Here is a 12,181-nt window from a genome sequence, read left to right on the forward strand (position 1 = left end):
GCCTGGGTAACAAGAGCGAAACTCCGTCTCAAAAAAAAAAAAAAAAAGTATGCTTCCAGTTAGAGTGGCCTGACCAGGTGTGGTGGCTCACACCTGTAATCCCAACACTTTGGGAGATCAAGGTGGGCAGATCATTTGAGGTCAAATGTTTGAGATCAGCTTGGCCAACATGGCAAAACCCCATCGCTAGTAAAAATTCAGGCGTGAGGCTCCGTCCAAAAAAAAAAAAAAAACAGCGAGAGTGGCCTGTAAGAAGAGGGCCCCACAGAAAGTAATCAAGAAATACTAAGGATTTAGAAGATGTAATCAGTATAATTTGAAGGATTATCCTCTGTGAGGAAAAGAATTTTGTTACTGGTAATTAAAAATGTCAAAGTTCAGGAGAGAGTAGAAAGGAGAAAAAAATAAAGTGGAGCAGTAGAAAATATATCCACCTGCAGAAAAAAGAGATGGGGAAGGGATTTTTGCCCTGGCGCTGGAGAAGAAGACAGAATTGCTACCTAACTTTTGATAGAGACGTTCACATTGGGAGGACAGATGAAACACAAAGTGGGTATCCTGAGACACTCTAACAAACACTTGATGTCTTCAGAATGCATTTATGGTTCATGGAAGAGTATTCCTTTTTTACTTAATTTCAGGTGATTCTCATTATTTGTAGTACTCATCATCTTTAAAGTCACTAGTGAATATTGAACCACTGTGCCTAGGGGAAGTACAGAGTTAGGTTCCTGAGAGCCTCTGGTTACATTTTTGTCAGCTGATCAGTATGTAGCCTTGTTTTATGTGTGTTTCTGTTGGAAGACACCCTTTGAAAATATATATTATTCATGTGGTAACATTGAATTCTCGACCAACAGTACTGTAACTATAAGCTTATCTAACACACATTTTTTTCTGTTATGCACATCACAGCCTTTTTGCATATGTAAATGCTATGCAATACTTCAGTGCTGCACTTGGAGGCAATTTTTTTTTTTTTTTTGGTAGAGATGAGGTCTTGCTATGTTATCCAGGCTGGTCTCAAACTCCTGGCCTCAAGCATTCCTTCTGCCTTGGCCTCCAAAAGTGCTGGGATTACAGGTGTGAGTCACCATGCCTGGCCTGGAGGCTATTATTAAAACAGTGAAGTTACACCAACAAAAAAAGCCCAAATGCTAAAAACGTGCCACTGATCAGACTGAGCAAAGGATGCTTATATACAGCATGAGCTGACAAGAAGGCATGGCATCGTCTTGTTTGACTTCAGCTATGGGGAGCATTCACATCAGGGGACTCAATTTTTTTTTGCTGCATGTCCTGGAATGACTTTGAAAGCATCCCTGGTATGAATTTTCTGGTTACAGATATAAGGTAGCAAGTAGGCAAATGTGCACAGCATCACATGCTACAGAGAAATCTTTCTTGGAAGGAAGGCTCAATTGGTGTTGTGAACTTCTTTGTTTTATTTTAAGAAATTGTCACCAGGCGCAATGGCTCACGCCTGTAATCCCAGCACTGTGGAATGCCGAGACAGGCAGATCAGCAGAGGATCAACTATAGGATCAACTGTAATTACATTTTGGGGGTTAATGCATTTAATGCCTTTACATGGCTTAGAAATCAAAATATTAAAAAGACATGCAGTGAGATGCTCCCTCCCTTAGGCCCCTGTCCCCTTACTACTCTGCTAAGGACAGAGTTGCTAGTTTCCCGTGTGTCCTTGCTGAAGTGATTTAAACTTCAGCAAATCCTTCAGGCTTTCCCCAGAAATACTGCAGGTTTGGTTCCAGAGCACTGCAATAAAGTGAGTCACATGAATATCTGTTTGCCAGTGCATATAAAAGTTATGGCTTGTGACAATTTCTTTTTTTTTTTTTTACTTTTTTTGGGATGGAATTTCACTCTTGTTGCCGAGGCTAGAGTGCAATGGCATGATCCCAATTCACGGCAACCTCCGCCTCCCGGGTTCAAGCAATTCTCCTGCCTCAGCCTCCCGAGTAGCTTGGATTACAGGAACCGGCATCTCACCCAGCTAATTTTTTATATTTTTAGTAGAGATGGGGTTTCAACATGTTGGCCAGGCTGGTCTGGAACTCCTAACCTCTGGTGATCCACCTGCCTTGGCTTTCCAAAGTACTGAGATTACAGGCGTGAGCCACTGTGCCTGGTGACAATTTCTTAAAATAAAACAAAGAAGTTTGCCACACTAATTGAGTCTTCCTTTCACAAAAGATTTCTCTGTAGCATGTGATGCTGTTTGATAGCATTTTACCCACAGAAGAGACTATTTCCAAGTTGCAGTGAGTCCCCTCAAACCCTGCCTCTGTTTTATCAACTAAGTTTATGGAATAACCTAAATCCTTTTTAAACAAATTTTTTTAAATTTTGTGCCCCTCCCCCATCACCAGTCTGAATCCTTCATTGTCATTTCAACAGTGTTCACAGCATCTTCTCATTTCTTGAGATCCCATCTCAGGAAACCATTTTCTGCTGGGTGCAGTGGCTCAGGCCTGTAATTCCAGCACTTTGGGAGGCCAAGATGAGAGGATTGCTTGAGCCCAGGAGTTCAAGACCAGCCTAGGCAACATAGGAAGACACTGTCTCTACAAAAAATAAAAATAAAAAATTAGCCAAGCGTGGTGGTATGCACCTGCCAGCTACTCAGGAGGCTGAGGTGGGAGGACTGCTTGAGCCCAGGAGCTTGAGGTTGCAGTGAGCTATGATCATGCTACTGCACTGCAGGCTGAACAACAGAGGAAGACCTTGTCTCAAAAACAGAACAACAATTAAAAAAAAACATTTTCTTTGTTTATTCTATAAGAAACAATTACTCACCTGTTGAGTTTGGTTATGGGATTTCAGCAATTCAGTCACAGCTTTAGGCTCTACTTCTAATTCTAGTTGTCTTGCTATTTCTTTCTTTTTTTTTTTTTGAGATGGAGTTTTGCTGTTGTTACCCAGGCTTGAGTGCAATGGCGCGATTTCGACTCACCACAACCTCCACCTCCCAGGTTCAGGCAATTCTCCTGCCTCAGCCTCCTGAGTAGCTGGGATTACAGGCACGTGCCACCATGCCCAGCTAATTTTTTGTATTTTTGGTAGAGACGGGGTTTTACCATGTTGGCCAGGATGGTCTCGATTTGTTGACCTCATGATCTGCCCGCCTCGGCCTCCCAAAGTGCTGGGATTACAGGTGTGAGCCACCGTGCCCAGCCATTTTTTGTGTTTTTAATAAAGATGGGGTTTCACCCTGTTGGCCAGGATGATCTCAATCTCTTGACCTCATAATCCGCCTGCCTCAGCCTTCCAAAGTGCTGAGATTACAGACGTGAGCCACCGCATCTGGTCTTGTCTTGATATTTCTACCACAAATACAGTAGTAACATCAGAGATCATTAATCACAGATCACCATTACAGGTATAATAATAATAAAAATAGTTGAAATACTGCAAGAATTACCAAAATGCCAACACAAAGAAACAAAGGGAACACATGCTGTTGGAAAAATGGCATTGATAAGCCCGCTTTAGATATCTTTGAAGTGCGATTAAAATTTTAGAGACAAGGATAATTTGATATCTGAACTGATCCAGCAGCTGTTGACCCCATCTGGAGGGAATCTGGAATGTTGGATAAAGCATTCTAATGTGATTGTGCTGTTTGTTCCCTTTACCAGGGGTCACTCCTGTTGATGGAGCTCCCCACCGACCGTACAGTGAGTGCTACCCTGTCCTGCTGGACGGCGTCATGGTTGGCTGGGTGGATAAGGAACTTGCTTCAGGCATCGCAGATTCTCTTCGTCATTTTAAGGTGGGCTTGAGCTTTGTGAATTGTCCTATCCCTTGACCTTAGATTTTCAGTTCTTTTCTAGTTTTGGGGTTAACCCTTGGGCAGTCTAGAGTGATCAGGTGGTCAGAGGTCAGAATGTCCAAAATGCCTATGCATTCCCTCTGGTAACAGAGGCTTGCCTTATACTGGTTTCATTGGTTGGGGTCAGTGACAGATATTTTACCCATATACATTCTTTGGTAGTTTCATTGAGGCACCCCAATCTGCTTATCTAACTAATTTTAACCTTTTTTCTCCTTTTTAATACTAGTGGCATCTGAGGGATCTCAAATACAGATATTTCCATAGTATTCAAAATATGCAAGGTAGAAGTTACACTCCATTGCCTCCTAGGTTTTGAAAATATATGTTTAAAAAGTAGACTGACATTCTTTGAATAACTTGTCTTTGGGATTTCCTCCTAGTGACAAGTATTTATTGCTTTGATAATGGCCATTGAAAGAATTGTCCTTTGGCAACATGATGGGTTTGTGGTTTATTTGCTGTTCTGTGTTATTTTTAAAAAATGTTTAAGCTAAATTTTATTTTATTTTATTTTATTTGAGACGGAGTTTCGCTCTTGTTACCCAGGCTGGAGTGCAATGGCGCGATCTCAGCTCACCGCAACCTCTGCCTCCTGGGTTCAGGCAACTCTCCTGCCTCAGCCTCCCGAGCAGCTGGGATTACAGACATGCGCCACCATGCCCAGCTAATTTTTTGTATCCTTAGTAGAGACGGGATTTCACCATGTTGACCAGGATGGTCTCGATCTCTTGACCTCGTGATCTACCTGCCTCGGCCTCCCAAAGTGCTGGGATTACAGGCTTGAGCCACTGCGCCCGGCTAAGCTAAATTTTAGTTTTAGTTTCAGTGCTCTGTTGGTCACTTGGGTCATTTCTACCTTTTGGTCATTGCAAATAACACTGCTGTGAACATGAGTGTACAAATATCTATTTAAGTCCTCGTGTTTTTAATTCTTTTGAGTATATTCTTAGAATTGGAACTCTGTGGCTCATTTGATAGAATTTTACACTTAGAGCAAAGATGTTTGATCGGTACATGGGACCCTCCTGTATACACATTACCCAAATCCACCAGTTACTATGCTTTGCCCCACATGCTTTATCTTCTGTATGCTCTTTATAATTTTTTTCTTTTGAGCCATCTGAGAGCAGTATTCAGACATTGTCCCATTTTCCATAAAGATTTTAGTGTATTTTTTCTAAGAACAAGGACTTTCTCTTCAGTAACCACAGTACATTTCTGAAAATCAGAGAAGGTCATGTGGGTGGGATCCATAGTTGATACTCAAATTCCACCAGTTGTCTCAGTAATATTCTCTTTTTTCTTTTCTTTTTTTTTTTTTTTTTTTTAAGAGATGGGTCTCATTCTGTTGCCTAGGCTAGAGTGCAGTGGCACAATCACAGTTCACTGCAGTCTTGATGTCCCAGGCTTAAGTGATCCTCCTACTTCAGGCTGCCAAGCTGCCTGACCACAGGACTGCACTACCATGCCTGGCCACTCTGGCAACTCCCTGACCCAGTCCTTTGGGTTGTTATGGAGCCTTTATTACGTAGGACGACTGATGGAATTGTTGGCCATTGGTGATTAGCTTAACCTCCAGCCCCTATCCCCTTCATGGAGGTTGAAGGTAAGGCTAAAAGTCCCAGTCCTCTAATCCTGGCTTGGTCTTTCTAGTGACCAATCCTATCCTGAAGCCACCTAGATGCTGCCAACCACCAGTCTTTTGTTTTAATTTTTTGAGTCAGAGTCTTGTGGTTCAGTTTCCTGAGTAGCTGAGACTACAGGTTCGTACCGCCATGTCTGGCTAATTTTTTGTATACTTAGTATAGGTGGGGTTTCACCGTCTGGGACAGACTGGTCTCCTGACCTCAAGCAATCCGTCTGGTTCAAGTGATTTTTGTGCATCTGAATAGCATGCAAAAAGACATCACTTTGGAAAGTGTAAGGATTTTAGGAATTGTATGCCAGGAAACAGGGTGGAAGACCAAATCGATATTTCACAATATTACAGCTCTCCTGTAATTTAGGTTTATGTTTTGCTTCCTCATGATGAGATTCACATTCTCATTTTCAGGAAGCACATGATGTTGATTTGTCCCATTACGGGTCATGTTAACTGATCCCTTCAAGGTTGTGTTCTTTAGGTTAATTCACATAGTTTCTGTTTTCTCTGTAATAAGTAACTTGTGGAGAGATAGTTGAAAGCTATGTGGAGCCCCTTTTCTTCACATTTTCACCCAGTAGTTGATGAATTATTTGCTGAGTTACTATTCCGTTGGTGGTTCTTTGATGAGTTAATATTACTGTGATGGTTACCACATGGTGTTTTCCCCCACCATCATTTGTTCTATCTTTATTAGTTGCTATTCTGTAGAGAGGGCTTTCTTTTCTATTAGTTATTCATTTATTTATGTTACCACAGATTTATAGATGCTTGTTTAATTTTGAGTATTGTTACTACTTATTTTGATGCTCAGAGAGTATGAGATTTGATCAAGTGTATAGTTCAGTCATATTAAGTACATTCATGTTATTGTGCAGTCATCACCATCTTCAGAACTTTCTCACTGTTACAAATGGAGACTCTGTACCCAATCAACAATCATTCAATCATTCCTTTTTTTTTTTTTTTTTTTTTTGAGGCGGAGTATTGTTCTGTCGCCCAGGCTGGAGTGTAGTGGTATGATCTTGGCTCACTGTAGCTTCTGCCTCCCGGGTTCAAGTGATTCTCCTGCCTCAGCCTCCCAAGTAGCTGGGATTACAGGTGCACACCACCATGCCGGGGTAATTTTTGTATTTTTAGTAGAGACGAGGTTTCTCCACATCGTTCCCGCTGGTCTCGAACTCCTGACCTCAAATGATCTGCCTGCCTCATCAGTCTGATTTTATCTTTGTTATAATTTGTGCTTTCTTTTGGTTTACCTTATTCTTTTTTAGCTTTTGCTTAAATAATTTATTTTCATTCTTCTTTTTTTGGTTAGCATTGTGGAGGGTAGAGGGATGAGGACACTTGAGATCTGCTTTTAAATTTCAGGTATGCAATATATTATTCTTAACTATAGTCACAAGCTATACATGAGATCTCCAGAAACTTAATTCTGTTGCATAACTGAAGCTTTATACCCTTTGACCAGTATCTCCCTGTGTCCCCCTCCACCAAACATCTTCTTTTTAATGATAATACATTTAGCCGTGAATTCCCATGAGTTCTGACACATGGTTTTTGTAATTTAGGTTTTTATTTCTCCTTTCACCCAGGAGTTCGTTGGAGTTTTTTTGTTTTGTGTTTGAGACAGGGTCTCACTCTGTCCTGTCACCCAGGCTGGAGTGCAGTGATGTGATCTTGGCTCACTGCAGCCTTAACCTCCTGGGCTCAAGTGCTTCTCCCACCTCAGCCTCCCGGGTAGCTGGGACCACAGGCATGCACCACCACACTCAGCTAATTTTTTAATTTTTTGTAGAGCTGGGGTTTTGCTACGTTGCCCAGGCTGGTCTTGAACTTACCGGCTCAAGTGATCCATCTCGGCCTCCCAAAGTGCTGGGATTACACCATCCCCAGCCCACTCATGAGTTTTTGGTTTATTACATTTAAAAATAAAGCCAATAATCTACTATATTTTAGATCACAAAGGACAGAATTTCCTTTAGTGTGTCTAGACGTGCATTCATGGTGTACCTTATCCTTAGCCTCAGTAGTTAGTGATTTGCCTGCTAGCCAGGCTGAGCACTCAAGGAAGCAGGGCTTTTACCATGCCCGATTGTAGATGAGTGGCATTCCATGGGGCATAAGACTGGCAGCAACAGCCATGACTCTGAGATGCTAGGTTTGTTAAACTCTGTTTTTGTTGAAAACAGGTATTGAGAGAGAAAAGAATTCCTCCCTGGATGGAAGTGGTCCTTATACCCATGACAGGAAAACCAAGTCTGTACCCAGGATTGTTCCTTTTTACCACTCCTTGTAGACTGGTACGGCCTGTGCAGAACTTGGAATTGGGCAAAGAAGAACTAATTGGAACTATGGAACAGGTAAATATATATGTGTGATGGAGGAGTGTATGTGCTTATTTGTATAGTACATAACTTTCAGAGACTTAACTCTTCCTTTTTAAAAGGATTGTTAGTGTTAACAATGACAGTTGGACATTGAAAAGAAAGTCAGACTTTCTACCACCTCTGTGACCGGCACAAAGCAGTTTCCATGTCTGATCTCACTCTGTGGAACCTGAGAGGGCTGGTGGTCACATTTCCTGCCTCCTACCCTGTCTAGCTCCCAGAGCTCTTTAGAACCTGGCTCTGCCTCAGCTGGTGAGGTGAGAACATTCCATTAGATCAGGCATCCCCAAACTATGGCCCGCGGGCCGCATGCGGCCCCCTGAGGCCATTTATCCGGTCCCGCGCCGTACTTCAGGAAGGGGCACCTCTTTCACTGGTGGTCAGTGAGAGGAGCACAGTATGTGGTGGCCCTCCAACGGTCTGAGGGACAGTGAACTGGCCCCCTGTGTAAAAAGTTTGGGGACGCCTGCATTAGATTCACACTCAGTCTTTGCCTGCATATTTGCAATTGCAAAATTATAGGCTTTTTGCTCCTTAAAAATTATTCTTCCTGTTTCCCTTCACAATTAGTCTGGGGTAGATTTAGAGTGAAATATGTAAAGCAAGTGGTATTTCTAACTGGATGCTTCTCTGTGCTTCCCAGTTGACCCATTCAGCACTCATGATGTTGGGTGGGGAAGGTTTTCTTTTGAGTCTTTGAGTATCGAACTCTGAGAAAGGTAAGAGTTAATGTGTAAACAGTCGCAGTTATTTTGTGCCTTGGACATCCACTCTCCCAGATCTTCATGAATGTCGCTATCTATGAGGATGAAGTTTTTGCTGGAGTTACCACACACCAGGAACTCTTTCCACACAGCCTGCTGAGCGTGATCGCCAACTTCATCCCTTTCTCTGATCACAACCAGAGTCCACGGAACATGTACCAGTGCCAGATGGGTAAGGAAGAGGGAGGATGGTGTAGTCAATCAGGAAAGGAAACTTGATACTAGCATACTGTTGCATAGTCCTTATTTATATATGTTGACTAAGTTCCAAAAATATGGTTTATGACAACTTTTATTTTTTCTGTGCCACAAGCAACCAGCCCAGAATCACTCATTGTATTTAGTTGGCATGTCTATTTAGTTTCCTGTAATTTATGACAGATCTTTAAACTTTGTCTTTGACATTGATTTTTTTTTTTTAGACGGAGTTTCGCTCTTTTTACCCGGGCTGGAGTGCAATGGCGCGATCTCGGCTCACCGCAACCTCCGCCTCCTGGGTTCAAGCAATTCTCCTGCCTCAGCCTCCTGAGTAGCTGGGATTACAGGCACACGCCACCATGCCCAGCTAATTTTTTTGTATTTTTAGTAGAGACGGGGTTTCACCATGTTGACCAGGATGGTCTTGATCTCTTGACCTCGTGATCCACCCGCCTCGGCCTCCCAAAGTGCTGGGATTACAGGCTTGAGCCACCGCGCCCGGCGCCTAAAGTTTTCTTTATGTAGTCCTAATTAGAGTTTGCAGTTCTTTTCCAATTTGTCTTCTGTTTCTTTCTCTTTCTCTTTCTTTCTTTCCTTTCTTTTATTTCTTCTCTTTTTTTTTTTTTTTTTTTTTTTTTTGAGATAGAGTTTTGCTCTTGTTGCCCAGGCTGGAGTGCAGTGGCGCGATATTGGCTCACTGCAGCCTCAGCCTTCAGAGTAGCTGGGGATTACAAATGCCTGCCACCACACCTGGCTAATTTTTTGTATTTTTAGTAGAGATGGGGTTTCACTGTGTTGGCCAGGCTGGTCTCGAACTCCTGGCCTCAGGTGACCCACTAGCTTTGGCCTCCCAAAATGTTGGATTACAGGCATGAGCTATCTCTCCCAGCCTCAAATTTGTTTTTTTAAATTTAATTGCTAGTCTTCTGTCATTATTTCTAAAAACATTGCTATATGTTAACCCTTTTGATATTGTTCCATAGACATTACTCAATGTCAAGCCCTTAGGTGGGCTGCTTTGATCTATCCCATGCATGCATGTTCTCTTTTTTCCTTATTTTCTTCAGATTGGATCTTTTTTTTTTTTTTTTTTGAGATGGAGTTTTGCTTTGTTGCCTAGGCTGGGGTGCAGTGGCGTTATCTCAGCTCACTGCAACCTCCGCCTCCTGCATTCAATAAATTCTCCTGCCTCAGCCTCCCGAGTAGCTGGGATTACAGGCACATACCACCATGCCTAGCTAATTTTTGTGATTTGGTAGGGACAGGGTTTCACCATTTTGTCCAGGCTTGCTTCGAACTCCTGATCTCAAGTGATCCACCCGCCTCAGCCTCCCATAATGCGGTGATTACAGGCATGAACCACTGCACTCAGCCCAGATTGGATCATTTTTATTGACCTGTTATTACAGTCACTTTTCATTGTGTCTTCTACCGAATTTTCACTTACAGTCGTGTGTTCTTAACAACAGGAATACATTCTGAGAAGTCATACGTGATTTTGTCGTAGTGTGAACATCGTAGAGTGAACTTACACAAATCTAGATGGCAGAGACTACTACACTGCTAGTATACGGTATAGCCCATTTCTCCTAGGCTACAAACCTGGCTGTCATGTAACTACTGTGCACTGTAGATAGTTGTAAGACAGTGGCAAGGATTTGTGTATCTAAATATAGAAAAAGAAAAATATATTAAAATGTGGGATCACCATAGTATATATGCCATCCTGCATTGACTAAAACATTGTTATGCAGTGAACGACTGTATTTTTCAAGTCCAGAACTTCTACTTGTTTCTTTTTCTTTTTCTTTTTTTTTTTTTTGTTTTGAGACAGGGTCTTGCTCTGTCACCCAGGCTGAAGTGCAGTAGCACAGTCTTGGCTCACTGCAACGTCTGCCTCCCTGGTTCAAGTGATTCTCCTGTCTCTGTCTCTGAGTAGCTGGGATTATAGGCATGTGCCACCATGCCCAGCCAATTTTTTTGTATTTTTAGTAGAGACAGGGTTTTATCATGTTGACCATGCTGGTCTCAAACTCCTGTCCTCAAGTGATCCAGCTGCCTTGGCCTTCCAAATTGCTGGGATTATAGGCATGAGCCATTGTGTCTGGCCTGACTTGTTTAAACGTTTCTTTTTCTTTTTATTTTTATTTTCTTTTTCTTTTTTTTTTGAGATGGAGTTTCGCTCTTGTTGCCCAGGCTGGAGTGCAATTGCGCGTTTTCAGCTCACTGCAACCTCCGCCTCCTGAGTTCAAGTGATTCTCCTGCCTCATCCTCCCAAATAGCTGGGATTATAGGCATGTGCCACCAGGCCCAGCTAATTTTTTGTATTTTTATAGAGACAGGGTTTCACCATGTTGGCCCAGATGGTCTCGATCTCTTGACCTTGTGATCCACCTGTCTTGGCCTCCCAAAGTGCTGGGATTACAGGTGTGAGCCACCCCGCCCGGCCTTGTTTCTTTTTTTATAGTTTCTCTTTTCTCTAAGAATTCTTAATTCATTGTGGGCATGTTTTCCTTTATATTTTGAGCAAAATTATATGATGGGTGTTGTAAAATCATTATCTGTAAATTCCAATGTCTGGGTCATCTCAATATTGCTTTCCTTGAGTATAAGTCAAGTTTCACCATTTCTTTGTATGCCCAGTAACATTGGATTGTATTATGAACATTGTGAGGAATATGTTTTTGTTTTGTTTTTTTTTTTTGAGACGGAGTTTTGCTCTTGTTACCCAGGCTGGAGTGCAATGGCGCGATCTTGGCTCACCGCAACCTCCGCCTCCTGGGTTCAGGCAATTCTCCTGCCTCAGCCTCCTGAGTAGCTGGGATTACAGGTACGCACCACCATGCCCAGCTAGTTTTTTGTATTTTTAGTAGAGACGGGGTTTCACCTTGTTGACCAGGATGGTCTCGATCTCTCGACCTCGTGATCCACCCGCCTCGGCCTCCCAAAGTGCTGGGATTACAGGCTTGAGCCACCACGCCCGGCCGTGAGGAATATGTTTTAAACCTCGGATCTTGTTAGGGTCCTCTGAAGAGGATTGGTTTTGTTTTTATTGTGGCATTTGGCCTTCAATTACATTTTAATTTTTTTTGTTTTACGTCTTTTTAATATGCAGTCCATCACCTTGGTTCGGTGCATGTCACCAAAAATTCTCTAGGAGAAGAGGATTGGCTTTTAGTTTTAACTGGTAGTTAACTTGGTGAACATGGCAGTTGAACTACATTCTTCAGCCTTAGGTGGGCTGCTTTGATCTATCCGGTGCATGCAGAGTTCAGGAGTCTGCCAAAGATTTGGACCCAATTTATATGCTGAATTTAAGGGCCTCCCTTTG

At 42.4% G+C, this 12,181-nt stretch overlaps 1 protein-coding gene across 4 annotated transcripts in view; it reads left to right on the plus strand.

Annotated features, from left to right (window-relative positions):
- POLR1B (RNA polymerase I subunit B) overlaps nt 1-12,181 on the plus strand; it is a 41,079-nt gene that overhangs the window by 21,042 nt on the left and 7,856 nt on the right. For 3 of the 4 annotated variants that reach the window (XR_012517066.1, XM_003942493.4, XM_074397042.1), the window contains 3 exons: nt 3,660-3,793; nt 7,691-7,861; nt 8,668-8,824. Coding sequence is in view for 3 of the 4 variants with exons in the window: in XM_003942493.4 (XP_003942542.1) it covers nt 3,660-3,793; nt 7,691-7,861; nt 8,668-8,824 (462 nt within the window). In the remaining variant the exon portion in view is untranslated. Of the gene's footprint in view, nt 1-3,659; nt 3,794-3,899; nt 3,902-6,483; nt 6,620-7,690; nt 7,862-8,667; nt 8,825-12,181 lie in introns of all 4 variants that reach the window. The other variant, XM_074397043.1, reaches the window with a different exon arrangement.

Source organism: Saimiri boliviensis, chromosome 1, assembly GCF_048565385.1.
Source record: "Saimiri boliviensis isolate mSaiBol1 chromosome 1, mSaiBol1.pri, whole genome shotgun sequence".
Taxonomy (NCBI): domain Eukaryota; kingdom Metazoa; phylum Chordata; class Mammalia; order Primates; family Cebidae; genus Saimiri; species Saimiri boliviensis.